Source organism: Columba livia, chromosome 2, assembly GCF_036013475.1.
Source record: "Columba livia isolate bColLiv1 breed racing homer chromosome 2, bColLiv1.pat.W.v2, whole genome shotgun sequence".
NCBI lineage: Eukaryota > Metazoa > Chordata > Aves > Columbiformes > Columbidae > Columba > Columba livia.
Window position 1 is genome coordinate 45,924,394 of NC_088603.1, and position 21,834 is coordinate 45,946,227.

The window sequence follows — 21,834 nt, forward strand, 5'->3', positions numbered from 1 at the left end:
TGATTGGCTATACTGAGCCTAAGCAAACTAGGGCTTTATAGTTTCTATATGCTCTAAGGTGTGCACACTGTAACAGAGACGTTTCTCCTGCTACACATACGTGCTCTTGCCATCTAGGTAAGTTCTACTCCCATTCTGCAGGTGGAGCAGCACAAAATAGAAATGCTAAGCCTAGGAAATCTGTGGAGAGCAAAGAGTTAAACTCTGCAGTCCTAGATCAGATCTGCTGAGCCATCTAATTCATCTGCTTCCTTCTTCTTTATTTACTTGTCTTCTGTGTTCTTTGTTTACTTGTCTTCTTCTGTTATTTACTTGTCTTATTTATTCACTTACATTCTATTTTTAAACTTTTTATCCTATCCCCTTACCTTGCTGTTTTGTAAAACTTCTCAAAAGCTCAGATTTCCTTACTTGTGATAAACTTTTCATGGATATGCTTGACCGCTATGAGTTTCAAAATCAAGGCATAACCTTTTTGTTTAATGCCAATAGTGGTGATTATCTTAATCACTACTGCATGTAGGACTCTCATTTCAATCCTCTGAAAAGTGGGTGTAATACTGATCAGCTGAAGATTCCCCCACATTAACATGGTGCTTGACAAATTTGTCCCTGTTTTATACTCCGTGCATGTGCTGGCATGCATTTGGATGGTACAATATGTTGTGAACGGTTCGTGTGAAAGTAGGTAGGAGAAACAGAACTAAAAAAGAGCATTTAAAACTTGATGCAATTCCTTCACATCTTTTATATATATCACAGTTTTCTATTGCAATAAAGTTCACAGGGTACCAAAATGATACCTTGTATCATTTTGTTTCAGCAGTATTTGATTTCACACCATTGGTAAGAGTCTTGTTGGCAATACCAAAACAGCATGAGTTCCTCATTTGTCATTTTCCCCTATTATCTATGTGTTCCTTTCCTGTTCATATTATTTTTTGTTATTTGCTTCTACTTGTCCCAAAGAGACATAGCATTATCCTTCTCTGACCCTTCATAATTCTAATTATCTTGCAGTTTCAACGCTGCAGATAATTTTCTTCCTTGTCCTTTTTCTGACCTTCATTTCTGTTCTTAACTTCACTCCCACCAGTTCCTCCACTGCTTTACACTGAGCTGTCAAATAATTTTATCACACCTATTAATTTAAAATTTCTCCTCTTTATTTGTTCTGGTTTCAATACTGCTCTCCTTTGTTTTGCCTTTTGTTTTTTCTTTCTCTCTAACCATCCTCTTTCCATTATGGCACAACATCCCTCAGTATTTAGTGTGTTCCATGCTGATATGTTTCTGATACCAGATATGTATAGGAAATGATAATGGAATTTTTGTCCTACTCTGAATTTGGCTGGAATAGTAAGAAAGTAATCACCTCTCTTCATGAATGACAGATAAATGATCTTCTTATTACGGTAGTTATGTTACCCGCTATAGCCTGTCATTTTTAAATTACATTTTTCTTCATGCTGCAACAGATTTTCTTCAACGCAATTTCTGCTTTTGGATGTAATATCGCGGCTGGAGTAATTACAAGATGAAATGTGTTTTACTCCAGTGTCATATGCATTATCAAATCTTAACAGTGCTCCTAAGAATAATGTAGTAATAATAGCATTAAATCAGTATCCGAGCCACACAGCAGTACCTGAGTTAGTGTATGCCCACACTGTGCCCAAGAAGAGCTATAAAAGGGAATATTTTGTGCTGGAAATACAGAATACTTCTATGCGACTCAATGTAGACTGTTGCGAGCTCACTCCAAGATGGATCGTGAAGGTTCTGCCTCTGCAGGCTCACCCAGCAAAGGGGGCACAGAGTGCAGCAGACTCACATCCCACTGGTTCAGAGCGCAGGTGAATGTGGAGCCTGTCAGAATTTGGATAAAACCCAAGATCATTTCAGCTCTGACCCTGTGGTTGTGCTGCTTGGGTGATGCTGGAAAATCTGCTTTTACTCTCTGTGCTGCAGCTTCTCCATCTGTAAAATAGTGCTAATATAACTTAGCACTATTTTTCAAATATCTTTGTAAAAGCTCTTCATAAGAATGAGCAATTTGTACTCTTCTATCCCTCACTTCAGTGTAAGCTGGGGAGATTTTTGTCTGTCTCTTTCTCTGTGCACGTGTCAAGTGCAGGATGTAGTTTAGCATTTATATCATTTTATGTATGGCTTTTATGTGCATTACTCTCCATGTCTGAGATGCAACAAAACAAAATAATTTGAGGATGTCTTTTTCTTTTGCTCTTTTTTTCCTAGGAAAACCGAAATGCCCAGTATACCCAACAGAACTGGTGTTTGCCTTGGACTCCTCTAGGACACTCACTCCTGAGACATTTGAACTGATGAGAGAGATTATGATAGCGATAGTGAGTGATGCCAGAATCAGAGACAGTAACTGCCCAGTGGGAGCCAGAGTCGCTGTTGTTTCCTACAACTCCGTTACCCACCACCTGATCCGCTTCTCAGAGTTTCACAACAAGAATAAGCTACTCAATGCACTAAAAAATATTTCTTACCAGACATCCTCCATTGAGCGAGACACTGGAGGTGCAATGAGATTCATTGCCAAGAATGTTTTCAAGAGAACTCTACAAGGTCCTAATGTGAGAAAAATAGCTGTGGTTTTCAGCCATGGACCAGCCACAGATGCATCTTCTGTTAAACAAGCTGTCCTGGAGATGAGGGCACTAGAAGTCGTTCCAGTAGTTATTGCTTTTGAAAACACGCCCCACATCTCCCAAGCTTTCCTGGTAAGAAATATACTAAACTTTTCTTCTTTATGCTCAGTAATATTAGTTTAAAACAAGAAACATTAAATGTATTAGGTGATGCTAATCCCACATGTAATACTCTTGAGTACAGTGACTCACCTGAAACAAACTTTGATCCAAGTTCTGTTCACCGGTAGCTGTCAGTTAATTTTCAGTGATGCTAATGGAAGGTGTGAAAATACTGGAGATTTTATAAGATTTTATACCTTAGCAGATGACAACAAAGATAATGTGTGCACACCATAAAATACATGAGTAACTTTATAGAGGAGAGAATTCAGGTCAGTAACTTTCTGATTAAAGCATCTGTTACAACTCTAATATTTTGGAACTATTCCCATCTACTTATAGTCCTATGAAGCAGATAATCGAACAGCAGATTCTCAGCTCTCTAGATGGTTCACTCTAAAATAGTAAAAGCTCACAGAATGTATTTAGGAGGAAAACCTTCAATGTATCAGCAAGCCTTGCACAGTAAATGGCTACGTGCAAATTCCTTGTTTTAGCACTTGGCAAAGAAGCTATCAAAAAAGGGTGTAATTATAGAAAATGCTTCTAGTGCATAATAAGTGATTAAAAGTTTAAAAACCCTCTTATTCTTCATACTAGCATTTCCATAGCTTTCATGTATATGAAATGTGTGTAGCAATGAATAGAAAGGAAAAACAATCAAAGAACTAAAATACTCAACACTAGGTAAAACATTAGTCTGATATTGGCATGTTTACATGCTAAGCTTTTTCAAAAACTAACCACAGGAATACTTAAAATAGCAAGAACTATCTGTGGTTTTCCTGTTGCCTGGACTTCAGGAGTCAGCTCTGGTGAGGATAAAAATGTGCTGGTTTAACACTGGAGATTTCTGAAGAAGACAGTTCTTCCAGTGCACCTGGAGTGTGTTCCTTACGTCCTTCTTGTGGACCTGTTACTAGATGTAAGTGATGTAAATTATCTTCATCAAGGCAAAAAATGCAACATTAGTAAAGGGCATCCACTTTCACTGCCAAGGATACTAGAGATTCTCAAAGCAGTTTCTCAGATTAAAAGGCAAGCTTTGTTTTCTAGGCCAGTGTGACTTGAGAGCTTTTACTTAGGCTCCTTTTAATCATCCTTTTTGGAATGCTCTTTCCTAGAAACAAATGCAGCGTGAGTAGTAAAGGAAAGTGGGCATCTCTCCCAAGGTCTGGATGTTGTGCTTTCCTGGAAATTTATTTCAGAAGCTCTCTTTTCATTGGCAAATGGTTCATGTGCTGGAATTGGTTTTCTATGAAATAGCATTGAAATGAGGTTGCTGGCTTTATCTCAGAGAGTGCTGAACTTTGAGTTTAAATCTCACTTTTTTACCTAGGATCAATGCAAATAAAGATTCTTCTCTGCCTGTTTCATTATCTTTTTGATTCCAAGTTCCTTCCCTAATTGCAAAACAATTGTCCTCACAGTCACTTCTACAATGAAAAGAGAACACATACTTGGAGACACAAAGTTAGAAATAGACTTGTGTTTGTAGATTGGATTTTCAGTATTCTGGAATATGGCAGACAATGACTGGAGTTTTTTCACAGAAATATTTATGGCAGTTCAAGGTGTCTACTCTTCTTCATGTTTATCATGGAGGTGCCCTATAAACACTGAAACATCTGCAGGAACATTATGGGTCAATGTGTGTGGATCTCTGTGAGAGCAGAAGGGGTAATTTCCTAAAACCTTGGCTTACCAGCACAGTACTGTCTTGCTAAAGACCTTTAGGTGGATGTTTAATAAAAAACGTATAAAACAGGCCAGCATTAGTGACATATAAGGGATGTGCATCTCAAAGGTACCTCTCTGTCCAGCATCATCTATCACTCATTAAGATGTTCATGATCAAGAATGGTACTAAATTCTTCTCTCCCTTCTTTCATGGACTTCTAGGAAGTTAAACATATGAGATATCACTCTGAAAAACTTTTAAGAGGGTACTCTGTCTCAAGGTTGTGCGCCTGGCATGTGTCCTATTTTGCTTTGTGCTGCATCATATTGGGTAGGGTTCCTTGTTATGAGAAACAGTGTGGAGCTTTTGCTTCAAGAGAAAAACCATAAAATGCCTCTGCTTGTCTGTTCTGGTCCAGAGCAATCTTCTCAGAATCAGATGTGTCTGTCCTACTTTTACCTATGAGTAAATGTGCACTCACTTTACAAAATAAGTTATCGGAACCTGAGTAGCACTTTGCCACTCGATGTGCTTTCCTCTTGTGATCTTATTGCCCTTTCTCTGACACTTCTCTAAAGAAAATGGATGGAAGGCTGATAACAGGGCTTCTGCCCTCTTCCCTTGGGAGCACAGTACAGGGAAGGGACACTGGGAAATGGCATTCTGTGAGGCAATGCGTCTGACACAATTCATCCACCATTTTCACAATGGAGAAACTGTGAAACAGCATGAGAATAGGAAGTCTTTGGAGCTGGAAGACATCATCCAGCTAAGTAGCCTGGCTTCTTTGTTGGATCTTGTGGCCCACATTGCAAGTCCCTCCTATCCATTGTTGCAAAATCAACTATTAGAGTTACATTATTAAGGTAGATGGCCCTTATCACTGAATACTTCAAAATCCGCAAGCCAACAAACTGTTTCTCTTGTAAAGTATGAGGTGTATCATTGGTGCCCATAGACCAGCTAATGAAAATTCAAAACCTGTTCTGAGGTGGTTTCTGCCTTTCTCTTATATTTAAAGTAATAAAGCTCAAAATTATTTGTAGTCACATCGCTCTTAATAGAGCATATTGTACAAGTGCTGCAGGTAGACTTTATCTTCTAAAATAAATTGCTGTATACTGCAAATTCACTAGAGCATGGATTAATTTTTATTATTCTGCTGTTTAGCTTCTGAAAGGGTATTATACTCAGGTCACTTGCTGTAAAGAAAAAATGTTAGAAAGGATTTAGTAACTGTGGCTTCATTTAATACTTGCCAAGTGGTCCTACAGGGAAATGTGATTTGTGTATTATAAATGTCCTAGGAAATCATGCAATTGCATTTTAGACAGAAAAGTCCAAATTCAATTACATAAACTTGGCATTAAATAATATGTTATGGAGTGAGGTTGTATATCTATGGAATAATGTAGAAAAGATTGTGCGATAACTAGAAATTTTGTGTTGAGAGTAAATTATTTTTCTGTCTGATGAGGAATGACAGAAAGGATATACGAAAAAAATAATTGTGAGCAAGACATGGAAGATTTTTATGTCAATAAAAGGGAGTTACTGATTTATGTTGTGTTAATGCTCAACAAAAATAATATGTGACCTTGCAGAAATTATAATACTGCTACACATGAAGGATTTTATTAATTTAAAAGATATATTTCTTCCTTTCTTCCCTAACTTACACAGTAAAACGGCTGTTTTAAAATTGATTAAGTTGTGTTTATCTAACATGCAGTAGAAACTCATGGAGCAATGCCCAGGATTATCTTAGCCTATTTGGTTTTTATTCTGGCTTTCATAATTAGATAATATTATCTGGGAAAAAGACTTCCACGCCATGCGTAGTCTATTAAGAGACCATATTCAACACAGTGGGACTTGTGTGGAAAAAAAGCCAAAGGAAGACTATGTTTCTCATTAAGACTGAACTATTTAGTCCCATTCCTGCGGTTTCTGTTGCAGATTAGTTATTTGAAACGAAACCTCTTCCTTTTCCTCAAGTGTCATGCTCAGCTTAGGGGTTTACAGGTGAGAAACTGAAACTTACTGAAAATCTCTATTCTTGTGCATATGTCTCAGGTCTCCTCATGAGAGCAAACCCAGCAGGATCTGACCTGTGACTTCTTTCAGATTCACTAGATTTTGCTTATTTCCTAAAGCATTCATTGTCTTCACCCAAAAAGATGTCACTTCTTTCTAAAACCAATGAATTAAAAAATTTGCTTTAGAATATCATTATAAAAGATTATGTAGTCTAGGTAAGGTGTACATACTCTGGGACCCATCACAGATTTAAACTTTGTTCACCTTGCAAAATCACCACAAAGTGCCAGTGATCACTGCTGCAGCTTCCTCTCCATGAGAAGAGTCATGTCCTAGACAGATAGGAAGTTCACTGTTTCCCTTCTGTAAATGTGAGGAAGTTCATTTCAAGTTGCATCTGTTAGAATAGAGCAAGTAGTGTGAGAGGGCAGACACCAACAGGGCACAGGCAAAAGCAAAGAGCGGTTTGCTATTTCAGATGTTTCTGTAAGGAAAAACACTTGTCCGGACACAGAGTTCATAAGCGAGGATGAAAGTGATCCAAAGAGCTGGTACCTACCTGGAAGCCTCCCAGGGTGTTTTGCCCAGACAGATGATATTCTGGTCATCACATTCCCTATATTTATGATAGTGAATACAAAAATGCTTTCTTTGTTTACTCTGAAGAGAGGACTTGTTGAAGTAACTCTTGAAATGTGAGCTATTATGATGGATACTGGGCCCCTCAGTTCAAGAAGGACAGGGAACTGCTGGAGAGGGTCCAGCACAGGGCAACAAAGATGATTAAGGGAGTGGAGCATCTCCCTTATGAGGAAAGGCTGAGGGAGCTGGGGCTCTTTAGCTTAGAGAAGGGGAGACTGAGGGGTGACCTCATTAATGTTTATAAATATATAAAGGGTGAGTGTCACAAGGACGGAGCCAGGCTCTTCTTGGTGACAGCCAGTTATAGGACAAGGGATAATGGGGTTAAACTGGAAAACAGGAGGTTCCACTTAAATTTGAGAAGAAACTTCCTCTCAGTGAGGGTGCCAGAGCACTGGAACAGGCTGCCCAGGGAGGTTGTGGAGTCTCCTACTCTGGAGACATTCAAGACCCGCCTGGACACATTCCTGTGCAACCTCATCTAGGTGTTCCTGCTCCGGCAGGGGGATTGGACTAGATGATCTTTTGAGGTCCCTTCCAATCGCTAACATTCTGTGATTCTGTGAAAGGGAGGGATGGGGGAGGAAGGAAGGAAGGGAGGGACGGAGGGAAGGAGTTGCTTCACTGAAGTCACAACTTGTGAAGGAGTCATTACTGTGGACAAAGCTAACTGTTCGTTATCACTGTCCTTTGCTTCAAACTGCGGGAGAGCCCAGGCAGACCTACTAATTGAGGGATTTGTGTCTTGGCACAAGGACACAAGAAAGCGCAGAGCTTTTGTGGATTTGGACAATAGCACTAGAAAAATGGTTATATCTCATTTTAAGGCTTGATAGGAACAAATCTATATGAGAATGCCACAACTGGGCTATGCGCACTGATTGTCTGCAGTGCATCTTTTTACTCCCCACAATCCCTGGCAATCAGTCTTCTGGGCTGAGTTCATGCACTAAATTTACACTTGATCGACAGCAAGATATCATAGAGCACTTACCCATCAGTACTCACCTGGTGTCTTTATTTTTTGATTCTAGATGGATGATTCTGGATTGTTCCAAGTGCTAAATGTTCGTGGCAGACAATACGATGAAGTGTTACGAAGATTTCAGCTCTGCACTTTGTGTTATGGTAAGACCAATACGGTATTTTGAATTGTCATTAAAGGAGAAATACAATATTATGCAGCATTGCCTAGTGAAGAGCAATGAGATAAGCAAAAGGGCTGAGGCTGTGTTGGATTCCTAAAGCTGAATCTTTTTTCAGTGAGCATTATTTACTGGCAACCTATCACCTGTATTGTCATGACTGCCAGATCCACTTTAAAGGGAAATAGTTAAGTTGGAAGAACATGTTTGTCCATCTTAAGTTTCATCAGATGTGGTGTCAAACATCTAGAGCCATTTCCTTATTCTTGCCTTTCTGGGACCTTCTACCTAGCATGAGCAAATGCTTTTATTTCAGTGTATTTAGATCCTTGACTGACCAGAATGCCTGGCTGAAAAGAATGCACTTACTTGAATTGCATCCTAAAAGCACGTGTTAATTAAATGTAACAGTACAAGGCTACAAGTGTCCGTCAGCTTTAAAACCTCTGCATGACAAAGTTTACTAACTTTTAAGAAGCTGTAGCAACAATAATTAACGCTTTCTTCTGTGAAGGCAGTATCTTCCCAGACTGGTGAAGATAGGGATAGAGCCTACATCCTTCTCTCCTTCCTTTTCCTTATTCGTCAGAAAATAATTTTTGATCTTTCCATCACTATGTAAAGCTGGAGAGTACCCCTGTGTATTCCTAGTGGGACACACAGTGGTCAGAAAGACAGATGAACTCTTAACAAGGAGTATCTCATTTTGTGACTCAGCTAAGGGTCTGACGTTTGTGGCATGTGAGGTCCTCTGACTTCTTTATCTGTGCAACAGCATGCATAACAGCTTGGTCGAAAGACTTGTTAGTCTGCTGGAATATGGACAGCTTGTATGTTCTGGGTCTGAGTTGGATTTACCTTTCACAGAAATTATAATAGTTTCAAAGGTCAGCAAATATTTTAAAAGTCTTGACTGCAGTTGTTTTGCAATTTTTGCAATGTTGACCAACTTTGACTCCTGACCAGAGTCCTCAACAATTTGGTGAAGGTCACAAATATCACAAAGACCCTCTTCTGCGAAGCACATCATTGTGAAGATTGACCCTTGTGCTTTCTGCAATACTGGGAAAAACTGCAATTCTGAAAATGCCATTTTCTCTTCTTGACTCAAAGTGCTTTTTCAAGAAGTATTGATTTCTCCTCTTAGTGCCATAATATTTTAGGTTTCCTCCAAAAGCTTCCAGCAGTTGTATTAGTTAGGAATAAAACTTCTATTTAAATAGCCACATAAATACATTCTGATATGTTGCCCAAATGATAAAAAGTTGCTACAGTTGGTGTATGTAGTGGTCTCTGTCATAACCAAAAAAAATTAAATACCTTATGAAATCCATACTGAAGTAAAGAGGAGAGTTTTTGTTTTTTATTGATTTTAATGTGAAGTAAGGTCCTGATCTCCCTTTTTTTCCTAAATCTTGTTTTTTTAAAAAAAAAACTTATACAAGAATAAGCAGTCATAATGTGATTAAATCTATTCCTGTGATCTTTTTTATTTTAATGGGAAACAGAGCAACAATTGCCTTGCAGAACCTGGTGCATAATTATGTGTTTTCAGTCAGCCTTTATTTTCCTAACATGCATTGAGGTCTTTCTAGTGGTTTTGATCTTTCTTTTCCTTAAAAAAAAAAAGGCTATTCTGACACTTTAGATCTGTGATCACATTCATTGTTATATATTTGCTTTTTGATTTGTCTAAAAAAAGGCTAATTGATTTTATATTCTTTTTCAGACAAATGTAAACCAGATGCTTTTTGTGAACATCCCAGACCTCGTTCAGTGAGGGCATATATGGATGCTGCATTCATTCTGGATAGTTCACAGAAATTGAGTGGTGCTGAATTTGAGCAAGTCAAAGATTTCATGGGCAGGGCAGTCACTGCATTCAACATTTCCTCAGATCCAGAAACATCCATTGTAGGGGATAGAATAGCTGTGGTGAGCCACGCACTACCAGGTTTCAAAGCAGGCACAGGGAAGAGCCCAGTAAAGAAAGAGTTTGACTTTGTTACCTACCGCAGTAAAGACCGAATGAGAAGACATATTAAAGAATCTCTTCAACAGCTGAATGGAGAGGCTGCTGTCAGTTATGCCATACAATGGACAATTGGTAATGTTTTCTCACGGGCTCCCAATCCAAGACCACTCAAATTTATCATTATTATATCTGCTGGCAAAACAAGTCAATGGGATAAAAAAACGTTAAAAAATATTTCCCTCCAAGCTAAGTGCCAAGGATATGCACTGCTTGTAATTTCACTAGGGAAATCCTATGACAGAAATGAACTGGAAGAGCTTGCAAGCACTCCTCTGGAACAACATTTGATTCAGCTTGGCAGAATCCACAAGCCTGAACTTGACTACGTAATGAGGTTTCTGAAGCCATTCATACGCTTCTTCAGGAGTAAGTTATCACATCATAGGTGTTAGGGGTTTTTATCCTTTTTTTGTTTGCCTGTGAATTTTCAGTATTCTGCAAAAGTGCTGCATGGATAATATTTGGGTGTACTTGTGGATGTGCACTGCTGGGCAGGTTATATTCATTCTCCCTTCACAGAGGTCTTCAGCCTTTTTCTTTGAGTAAAATCAGGAATTATATCCATCCTCCTTCATTCCAGGAGTCTTTATTTTGGTGACTGACATCCAAGGCCTGTTGTTTGCTATCACTTTCACAAAGAGCTTAACCAGGAACAACTGATGGAATGGATGTGGCTTTGATGCTGCAGGAAGCTCTGTGAGATTGCCATTGCCATGTAGCACGGCTGCTTTTTCTTTGCCCAGAAATATCCCTGATTTTGAGAAATAAATATTTGGTTATAAAAATGTTCTTTTCAAAAGCACAAACACCACCAACTCTTTCGTGAAGAGTATACTCACCAACAGATAGTTAAGGTTTTCCATTGCCTTTAGATTTTAATATCACTGAGGCCTGTCGCTTCTAATAGGATAGAAAATCCCCAGTGCAGTTCTTTGAGCAGCTTTGTTGTAATCGTGTGTTGTATATTCAGCAAGGAAAATGTATAGCTATGGAGGAAATCAGCCATCATCATGGTTTTTTAAATACAGGTCAATGGAGAATGCAAATGGGAACTCACAATTCATTTTAGAATGCATATATGGAAATCCTGCTACACTGCTGGGAGTTAGAGGGAAAAATTGACTGTGAAGCTAAATGTTCTGTGTTGGACTAAAATACTGACAAGTGCCCTGCTCCTATTAGTGAGCAACTCCAGATCACCTTCAGTGGGATCTAGGTATTTCTGCCTCGTCACTCAGCTTTGGAAGCCAAAGACCTAACTTTTTTGCTACTGTAAAAATATCAAATCTATCTGTCAAAATGAGAACAGTCTAATGATTGTCTGCATCCTCTGCAAAGTGTGTTAAATTGTGAATAAAGACCACATAAAAACACATCAAACATTATGTTATTCATAGCCTTTGTTAGTGGCTTTTTGCTAAAAAGTCAGAACAACCTACCAAGGAAATAAAAAACCAAAGTATAAGTATAATCCGTACATTCATCTAAACTTAAGTTTATTTAGGTCCTTCATTATTTCATTTAAGTTAATTGGACTTTTGCCTATTGGTAGGTGCAAAATCAGAACACCATAGCATTCATCTTTCTATATGTAGTGTTTGTGATATGTGTATAAAATTAATGAAGTCATTTGATTTGTAGCTATTCTTGGATAAAAGGCAAAGCTTTGCCAAAATCTTCTAAATCCCACAAACCTGATGAATTTTGTTACTGTCTTCTAAACAGGTGAGAACAACTACCCACCAGAAGAGCTCAAGGGAAAGTGTAGTGAACTCCGCTTTCAGAGCCAAAGACATGTGTAAGTCCATTACATAATTATGTGAATGTTGGGGGCTGTCCTGGTTTTGGCTGGGGTAGAGATAATTTTCTTCCTAATAGCTAGTATAGTGCTGTGTTTTGGTTTCTTTCAGCTCCATGCTATTCCCAAGATTTCAGTGAACTCAAACTGAACTGCAGAACAGATACCAGAATAGTCAGTAGGTGCTTAGCTAGAGGAAGCAGACCTTGTTCTGGAATAAGCCCTGCAAATCATTCTTAACTTTTTTTGAACTGAGTTTCCTGAGAATGGGGTTTGGGTTTTTGCAATCCAATGTTAAGCCATGCTTCATAACTTTTTCCTGAATTCTTTCTAGCTTTCCAGCCCTTCCTGAGGTGTGAATATTAACCACAGATAACCATATTGTAGGAAGGAAATCGTCAGTACCATGAAGAGACAAAATGGCTGTCACATGTGATTTTCTGCTATTCAGCATCCCGTAAGAATGTATTAGCAACATTTGCTGAAATCATGATCTGATAATGTCTCTTTTAAAAACTACTAGATGAGAAGTCATTTAGTCATATCTGCTACGAAAAATTATGATGAATGCATAGAGACACTTGGTCATTGGGAGGCCTGCTCTTCCAGTATCGATGGCACCTGCCTGCCTTATGGCAGCTGGTCTAATTTAAACATGAAGTAGATTACCTGAGCAAAGGTGCCTCTTTGCTTTCTCTATGGTCAGGATATGCTTTCCTATGAGAATTTAAAGTTGGAAGGCAAGGGGATTTGTGATCCTGGCTGGATTTTTAAAATCTCAGAATAGTCAGGTAATTCATAACAGTCTTGTTAACATTGAAACACTTCTGTTTTGATGAAAGACTGAATTCCACTCCAGAAGCTGTTTAAATAAAAAGATAGTTTTATCTTCCATTGTACAGAAACCTGTGTACACAAGTAAAATGATTTTTTTTTCGAGGCCATCCCTGTCAGAAAATTCATGCTAGAGTTATTGCAAAACCACATCTTTAATTTTCAGCATGCCACTTTTTTATATAGCAATTTTGTGATTAATAGCCCTTAGTGGATTATTTTTTTTCTGAATTTAAGTATTCTTTGAATACAGCAAACATTTGGTGCTCACAACAGCCCAAAACAATGAGCCACATCGCTTCTAGCTTGTATATCAATATCGAGCACTGAGTTCATGTTTTCACAGGACTGTCTGTTATAACTCCAGCCTTTTTTTCTCTGAATAGGACTAAGCTATTCAGGACTCATTCAGGAGGTGCATTGTAAACACAAAGTTAAGACTGGACTGTGTTTACCATGTGCAGCACTTTTACCTGCAAAGAATTTCATTTGACATGGGATCATTCAGTCATCCACTATCATGAAATCCTTCTGTAACATATTTGCAGTCAGTTTTCGTTCCTACTGTCCTATGTAATTTGCTGTCTTCAGCCACTTTGGGCACGTCACTGTTCCCTTCTTTTTTCTAAGTCACCAATAAACGTGAACAATGCAGGTCTAAGCATAAGTCCACATGTCTCTACTGACAGCTTTCCTCCACTGCAAAAAATGATCTATTCCTAATCTCATTTACTGTATTTCAAGTGGTATTTGTGACAGATGCACTTGACTCCCCATCAACCAAAGCATCAGCAGTTGGGTACAGGCTCCAGAGGAGTTAAGGGCCTGAGCTGCAGCTAAGCCAAGAACTCCTTTTAGGGAACCCACAAGGAAGCAGAGCAGCACACTGAACAGCGATAAGTTGTGCATGTAAGGAGTCTCGTGCAGACCTTTCCCACTGTATGCAAGTCAGCCACTTTATCCCATAAATGTGACAGCCTGGGTGAGCCTACTTTGAGCTCTCTTTGTTAAACAAATGTGGCTGTATGGTGATGATCCTTTACTGCTCACAGACCTCTGGATGAGCCAAATTTAAGTTTCATATCAATCATTTAGCTTAAGTAAATGCATATTAATAGAATGAATCACTTAGAATTATAAGGTTGTGTGATTTTTAATATATTGTCTGCCTCATGTTATTTAGCTGAATTTGCCTGAATCTTAAGCTGCATGTTGTAGAATTCTGCTCATATTCACCAAACTTGTATCTACTTAATGAAAACAAAAGCAGTTACAGACCATCATGAACACCTGCAAGTTAAGGCCTGTTCTGCACTTTACTGGGAAGAACAGAATTTGCTCAGGAAGAGTAATGCCTTCAAGGCCAGCAGGAAGCGGCAGACCCTTATGAACGCCTGCAAGACCTGTTTTGCACGTTTCTGGACAAATAGAATTCATTCAGACAAAACAACACCTTCAAGGCTGGCACAAAGCAGCTACTGACTGTGAAGAATATCTGCAGTTAAACACAATGAAGGCCCATCTGAGGTCAGGAAAAAAGATCCAGTGAGAAGCAAGAAGGGGGTCCAGATTCAAATATTGCTGTTGGACTGAATCATGGTGTAAGGGGCAGGTAAATAGTCTGTAAGGGTATAAAGACCCAGGGATTTCTATGCTTGGCTGGGACCTCTGCAAAGGCACCCAGTTCAAGACAACCCTGTTGCTGTTCTGCTCCATTAAATTATTTCTTTCTGCAGACTCTGATGCCTGAGAGTTTGCTTCAAGAGACCTAGGATCCAGACTTAGGAGTGACCTGACACTAGGCCCCTGGAGGGGAGGCAAGCAGGTTGACATGCAGAATAATGAAACTTTGAAATCCTAGTCGAGCAATATAAATAATCGGGTGTACACACATCTTCCTTAGGCCATAAATAAATATAATCCCTTACCTGTTTTCCCTTACCCTCAGTGTCTCTTAGACATGTACCATTGATCAAGTCTGGGGCTAAGTCTGGATCCAGCTGCACCTAGACTCCTCTCTGAGAAGGAGCTTAGAAAGGAAGGGGGTCCATTCTGAACGTTGTGGCTCAACAGGAGGACCACCCTCTACGCTTTCACATCTCCTGTCCCCACAGAAAAACAACCCTCACCCAATTCTGCTTGGCATATTTCCTCCATGCAGTAAGCACTAGAATGAACCTTGCCATCAAATTCTATTAAGTAGCACTTTTCGTTAAGTGATCTAAACACTGCTCTGCCGTAAGTAGGACCATAAATCTCTCATCCGTGACAGTATTAAATAGCTTTTAATTTAATAACTGTATTTAACAGCATTAATCTGGAAGCAGTTTTTATATCAAGTGACAATGTTAATTATTTTCTGAAGGCTTTCATCAGGGAACTTGTAAAAATCCTTCCGGAAATCCAGGACAATCAGGCAGACTTGTATTGCCCACATGGCTAGTGATTCTTTCAAAGATAGGTTTATGATAAAACACTTGGCCCTACATGTTTACTCTTCCTCAGTAGAGCACATTTATTGATGCCTCTACCAACTCTGCTTCTTTTTATAATATAATTCATACTAGTTTGCCTGCTGTATACATTATGCTGGTCTATAAACTTCCCAGAATTTTTCTGTAAGACCTGATGTCAATTCTGCCAATTTTCATCCTTCTGGTACTACAGTAGTTTCAAGCAAGAGGCTGCAAACCATAGTTAGCACTTCAACTTTTTCATTCCTGATGCCCTTTAAAACATGTCACCCTTTAGATGAGTATTTTCTGCTCTTGGCAAGTTACTAGTGCTTGAAACTTCTCCTACCAACATGGCAGATGTTTCAGGCAGGCAGATCTTCTGCATGTCACCTACATGTGCAGAAAAGGGACAGGATTCTAGCATAGGAACCTCCCTGAACTCTCCATGGTATATCCAGATGCAAAGTACCCATTTAATTGTCTGCCATAGCCTTGTTTTCTTTGAAACCTTGTACACATTCATCAATTATTTGCCATAGACTCTGTCAGATACTCATTCCTGATATTTTTGAAAAGTGTTTATTGTTTGGTTTTATGACTTGCAGACATTTTTTACCCAAGACTTTATTTTGCCTCACTTTCTTGTATTTTTACATATGGTTTCCAAGGTTTCTTTTTCTCTGTTTTCCATTTTACTGTAACTTATGCCTTTTGGAAGGTTTCTTTTACCTCACAGTAGCGTTTCATATGCTGGTGTGAATGTGTTATCTAAAAGTGTTATCTTTAAATGTCACACAACAGTAGGATGTCATCATCATGGCAGTTAAATGGAGCCTTTCACTGTTGGGCTTTCCACCTTTGCAGCCTCTGTAACTGCCTCTAACACACCACAGATGGCATCACCTTTCTGGAAAGAAAATCTGTTTCCTCTTTTAATGGGATTCTGTCCCTTCAGTTTCCTTTTGAGCTTTGCCAACTTCTGCCGCAGGCTTAATCTGAGTATACAAAGCATTTATTGACATCAAACCAGAGGAAATGTCACTGCAAATGTCACACTCTTTCACATCCATTCTATGCTCCTCTAGCCTTGTCTTTAAATGTTCTGCCAAAACCTGCCTAATATTAACTGCCAGCAATGTGGTATCATTTTATTTTAAAGGAAGACAATCCTTCCTGAAGAAGCTACAAATTTCTCCTGTACTTACTGAATCTCAGCTCTTCCTCCTTCCAAGATTTTCCCATCAAGACATCATCTCTTTCTGGCAGTGTGCATGATTGTGGAAAACTATTTTGGAAAATATTATTGTGCCAGCCCTGGCCCTTTAACTCCTTTTTAAAAGCCAAAATTTTGACTCCATAATATCTTTCTTTCAAATATTTGAGGTGTATAGGAATGAGAGAAATTGTAACTGTAATGGTCAATGTCACCAAAATCAGAAACAATGGCTTCTCTGCGGGAACCAGAGTCACTGTTGTCTCCTACACGTTGGTTGTCCACAACCTGGTCTGCTTCTCAGAGTCCTGCAACAAGAATTAACACCTCAAGGGTCATAAAAATCTGAAACTGGAGATCTTCAGGTGGATGTAATATTGGCAATGCACTGAGGTTTCTGCCATCAAGCTCTTCAAGTGAATTATCTGAGGTCCTAACAGAAGAAAGAGCTGCGTTTTTCAGTCAGATCTCACCACAAATGTGTCTTCTATTAAAAGCTGCAGACCTGAAGTAGACTGAACTGGATATTTTTCCTTTTGCTTTTAATGATATCCCCAGCAATGAGAAAGTGTTTGAGGTAATAAGTTTGCTTACCTTTTTTTATTTAGCAGTCAATAAAAAGACCTACACAGGCTAAGAAAGATGTAGAAGAGGACAGTTTGACAGTTTAACAAAGTAATATGCAAGTGGGACGGGAGAGATTACGAGCCGAACTACAAGTTTCTGTTCAGAATTAGTTCTATTGCATTACTAGGATCAAAAATCTTGAATCTGGGAATGGGTAGTTAAGAAGTCTTAAGCCACGTAAGGAATCTGATCAATAATATCTTGAATCTGGCTGCCTCCTTATGGAAAGTTGAGAGCACAAGTTGATAACAAAGCTTTTAATTGTACAAAAAAAAATCATGTTTTTCCCACTGTTTCCTTTAATGGTTGCCTGCATTCCTCTCTCTCTACCCACACCTAATCAATTCTGGTGTGTGTTAGTAGGTTAACAACAGTGTTTATGAGGTTTTTCGCATTCCTCATCTTTAACAACTTTCTGCCAGTTCTTACAGGGTTATGTAAACCCTTTTGTCCTCTGACTACCTCTCATAACTCCAATTAGTCCCTTGAATTATTGGCTGTCCTGAGTGCTGCAGGGATTCATGGCTGCTCGCTGGGTGAGTGTATTTTTGACTTTTCCTACATTTACTTGTCCTACAACCTTGAGCTCTGCTCCTATAGGGTAATTTCATGTTACTGCTTTCTTTTCCATTTTAGCTCCTGTGAAAGGCTGTCTAACATCTGGTGGGAATGGTTTATTTTAAAATATCATTTATAAACTTTGGGAACCATATTCATCCTGGGTGTGAGTGATGTAACATGAGGTTTACCTGAAGACAAAAATGAGTGCATGATGTGTGGGTTTTGGATCAGATTTTGTTAGGTAAAAAATTGTATACAATAGAGAAACAAATGTATGACTCACAGAGATTACCAAATAATGGTGAAACTGTGCAGAATACTGCATTAGAATTTGTATTGCACATAGTATTTTCCTGCAAAGACATGCAGAAGTAGATTTTCTCCTGAAAAACTGAACTATTTCAAGCTGTTGTCTTCTGTGGTAGCTCTAGTAGCTCACGTACAGTAATTCAGTTACTTCTTCAGTATTTCTCAGTCATCTGAGTATAGATTATTGAAAACATCATCCATCACAACTCACTTCAGTGCTAGTTTACTACTAGCTGTGAAAGGCAAAACAATTTTATTCACATGGGATTTTAGTATCAGCATCTGTACCTGAAGGAAAAGTGGTAATGAATTTGTTTCATTGTCAGCAGTGTGATGTGATGTGATGACACGGCACTGATGGAACAAGTATTATTTTAGAGATGTAAGCTACCTGCCGTACCAGACTGCTCATTTCAGCACATCTGGCTCATTCCACAACCACTACACATGCTAAGCTTTTAGTGAAGCTCATGTGGTTTCCATGCAAAGACATCAAGTTAATGGGCCTCATCACTTTGTAAAGAGCCTTCACTTTTGTGGAGATTTTAGCTGAGCACTTCCTTTGCAAATAGAAATCTCAAACAATACCTCTGTGGGTAGCAAAAAGAAAGAGCTCAGTGTGGATCAGGAGTACGTCTTGTCTTCTACCTGTCTAAACATCAAGTATACACTTGTATACTCTCCATCTGTAATTGGCACAGATTTATCACCAACTCAAGAACCCTTCTTAACTACAGACTCTCAGCCTAGACCCATAACTTTTGTGTTGCTCAATCTAAGATGAGACCTGTTCAGTCCTCAGTGCTACTTGGTGTTACTAAATATGCCATTTCCCAGTCAATAAGCCATGAACACAACTAATTACAAAACTGCAGCAGGTGTGTTTAGTTGCAGCAAACTCTGAGCCATTCCCCGAATGATCCTCTGTGTTGCAGTATAGGGTTGCTGTTAGAGCATCGTTTGGTACGTCTATTAATTGCAATGCCTTATTGTGTAATTGCCCATCAAGTGCTGACTACCTCAGAGAGTGTTTTCCACGTTAATTTCAGTGGATGTAGTTTCTGGCCCTCAGTCAGCATTAAGAGGGGCCGCAGCCCAGAATGTATCCAATCCCTAGTGATTAGTTTTCAGGGATGGATCTAAATGTAATGAAACCTTGTCAGAAACTAAGCATGTGCAAAATAATTTTCTTAATTGTTTTATTTCAATGTACTTTAACTTTTTTTATACAGAGAAGTGCTAATTAATTTATGTTCTTTTAGAGACAGGTGCAACACGGATCTCTATACTTGTGAACATCACAGGTGCTTTCCACTCCAGAAATACGCAAATGCTTCTGTCATCTTAGATAGGTCATCAAAAATTATCAGCAACAAGCTCCAAAAGGTCAGAAACCTCTTGAACAAAACATTTGATGCTCTGGCAATCTCCTGCCAGTGTAGTGGAGGTAGAGAAGCTGTGGTGAGCCATCATGGTCTCCCAGGAGCAAAGAGAAACCAAGTGGAATTAGAAATTTGATCTTGTAAGCTACAATGCTAAACAATTCATGAGATTGCACGTTACAGAATCCCTTCAACAGCTGAATGGAGACACTGCTGTTGGCTTGGCCATAAAATGGACAGTTAAAAATCTTTTCCCAAAAACTACAACTCAGAGAAACTGCAAAGTCATCATCGTTGTTTCTGCTGGAGAATCCAGTGAAGTCCAGTTAAAAATGTAATTTGTTTTTCCATTGCCATTTTCTAGGGGTATCTGTTTGTATTTTGGTTTTGTTTATTTTTTTTTTAATTCATGAACAGAAACTGCTGACCCTGTAACATGTTAATAAAAAGATCTCAGAGAAGGCTTTTCATGGCACAAGCCACAAAGAGGTGTGAAGAATGTATAAATGGGAGAAAAACTCTTTAATGTCTACTGCCCAGCAGATTATTGATAGAATAAGTTAAGTAGAAATAACATATTGTAGCTGATCCAGCACCTTAGCTCTCTACTGGACAGCAAATTGATATTGAATAGAAATATTTTTTTAATTTAAAAAAAAGTTTAATCTCTAGGCAAACATTAATAATTTAACTGTAGCTCTGCTAAATGTTGCTTTCCATGGGTATAAATAATTTGTGGTAGAAATGCTGTGTGTGCAGGTAAAAAAATTCGCTTTTTAATCTATCATCAGGAAGATGATAACTTTGAGAAAGAGAGCAATTTGAGCGATGTAATAACAAGTAATGGAGAAATGCACACTTGTTATTGCTCAAGCTTAAGTGTATCAATGTTATGAACAATATAAAATCAAAACCTTTGAAAGTGAGTTCAAATTCTAATGATACATTTGGTGGTAAAGTTCATTTCTTTGTTCTGTTTTCTTGACAGGCTCTTTCAACAGTCACCAAACAGAAAAATGTTAATGAGAGGCACAGCACAGCCTCCAGCAACCGGACCTCTAGCAAACAGACTCAAGGCTTTCATGAGTCCAGATATCGATCTTTTTGATTTGATGCATACTTTGCATTTTATATTGGCGCTGTTCTTTTCATACTAGGGCCCTTCATGGTAAACTACGTTTATTTCTGATGGGAGAAAATGGAACAGGAAACATAAAGGCCCATTAAGACTGTGGGCAAAGCGGGCAGTTGCCTGTGGTGGGAAATGGCTGTCATGTGCCAAGCAGCCCCATTGCCTGTGGCACAGGAGACAGGCTCCGTTCTGTCAGCACCAGCTGCTGACTTGTCCCAGCTTTGGCCACTGCCAAGAATGGGGAGCAGGGTGTTTGGAGCAGCTTTTAACTCTGTTGAGGCCACCTCTCCCAGCAGCAGCTGATGGTATCTTCAACCCCTCTCTTTGGCAGCAGGCAGAGAGAGCCATGCTCCTCTCCTTTCTCTCTCTGCCCCCACAACATCAGCAAACCTTCATCCTTCTCTCTCTCTCCTCCTGCATCCCAGGAGCTGCAAGACCTTTGCTGGTGCTGGGGAGCAGGGAGGAGCAGCAGACTCTGGGTCACAGGAATGGAGCTGGGCTGGAGAGGAGGCCCCACCAAGGTGCAACCTGAAGGAGAGGAAGAGGAGGGAAAGAGGCCTGACTTGGTGAGGGAGACAGAGAGAGCTGCCTTTAACTTGCATAACACTACTCACAATTTCCAAACTACCTCTGTGTAACTAATGCTTTCTCACAGTGTTGAAAAACCTTGAGTTGCCCCTGGCCAGAGACCTGACTTTCTGCTCTCTGAAAGACATTCGGCCGGCATTTGAATCTTGAGTATGAATTGTCCTATAACTGTGTGTTTTTTTCTGTGAAGAATAACTGAGAATCCAGCAAAGTGACTCAGGGTAAATTAAGCAGTGATTTAAGAGGACACATGCACATTCAACAAAATTACTGTGGGTATGAGCTTTCTTTTCCTTCTCTGTTTCGTATAATACAATGAATACAATAAGTTTTGGTTTAAAATATATTCATCTAGATGTAGCCACAGTAAGATCTTTTGACTTAAGTGGATGAAGAAGGCTCTTAGTAATTTACAGTATCAAACATGTATGAGTTTGTGTTCCTGAAGTATAGTTTGATAGTCTTAAGACATCATAGGAGTCTGGATCTACATAACCCCTTGGAAGCTGCTATGTGACTTCCATTTACTTGGATTTTTCTTCGTCGTCTTTTCTTGAAAAGCTTAGTGAATTTTTGTACACATGTACATATGCCTCTCTAGTAAGACA

At 39.1% G+C, this 21,834-nt stretch overlaps 1 protein-coding gene across 1 annotated transcript; it reads left to right on the top strand.

Annotated features, from left to right (window-relative positions):
* Positions 1 to 1,316: 1,316 nt before the first annotated feature.
* LOC135578388 (collagen alpha-6(VI) chain-like) lies at positions 1,317 to 14,844 on the top strand. The gene is made up of 6 exons (XM_065050210.1): positions 1,317 to 1,359; positions 2,260 to 2,753; positions 8,181 to 8,274; positions 10,021 to 10,692; positions 12,052 to 12,124; positions 12,459 to 14,844. The coding sequence occupies exons 1-6, from the start codon at positions 1,317 to 1,319 to the stop codon at positions 12,481 to 12,483; spliced, it is 1,401 nt and encodes a 466-aa protein (XP_064906282.1). The 3' UTR covers positions 12,484 to 14,844.
* Positions 14,845 to 21,834: the final 6,990 nt, after the last annotated feature.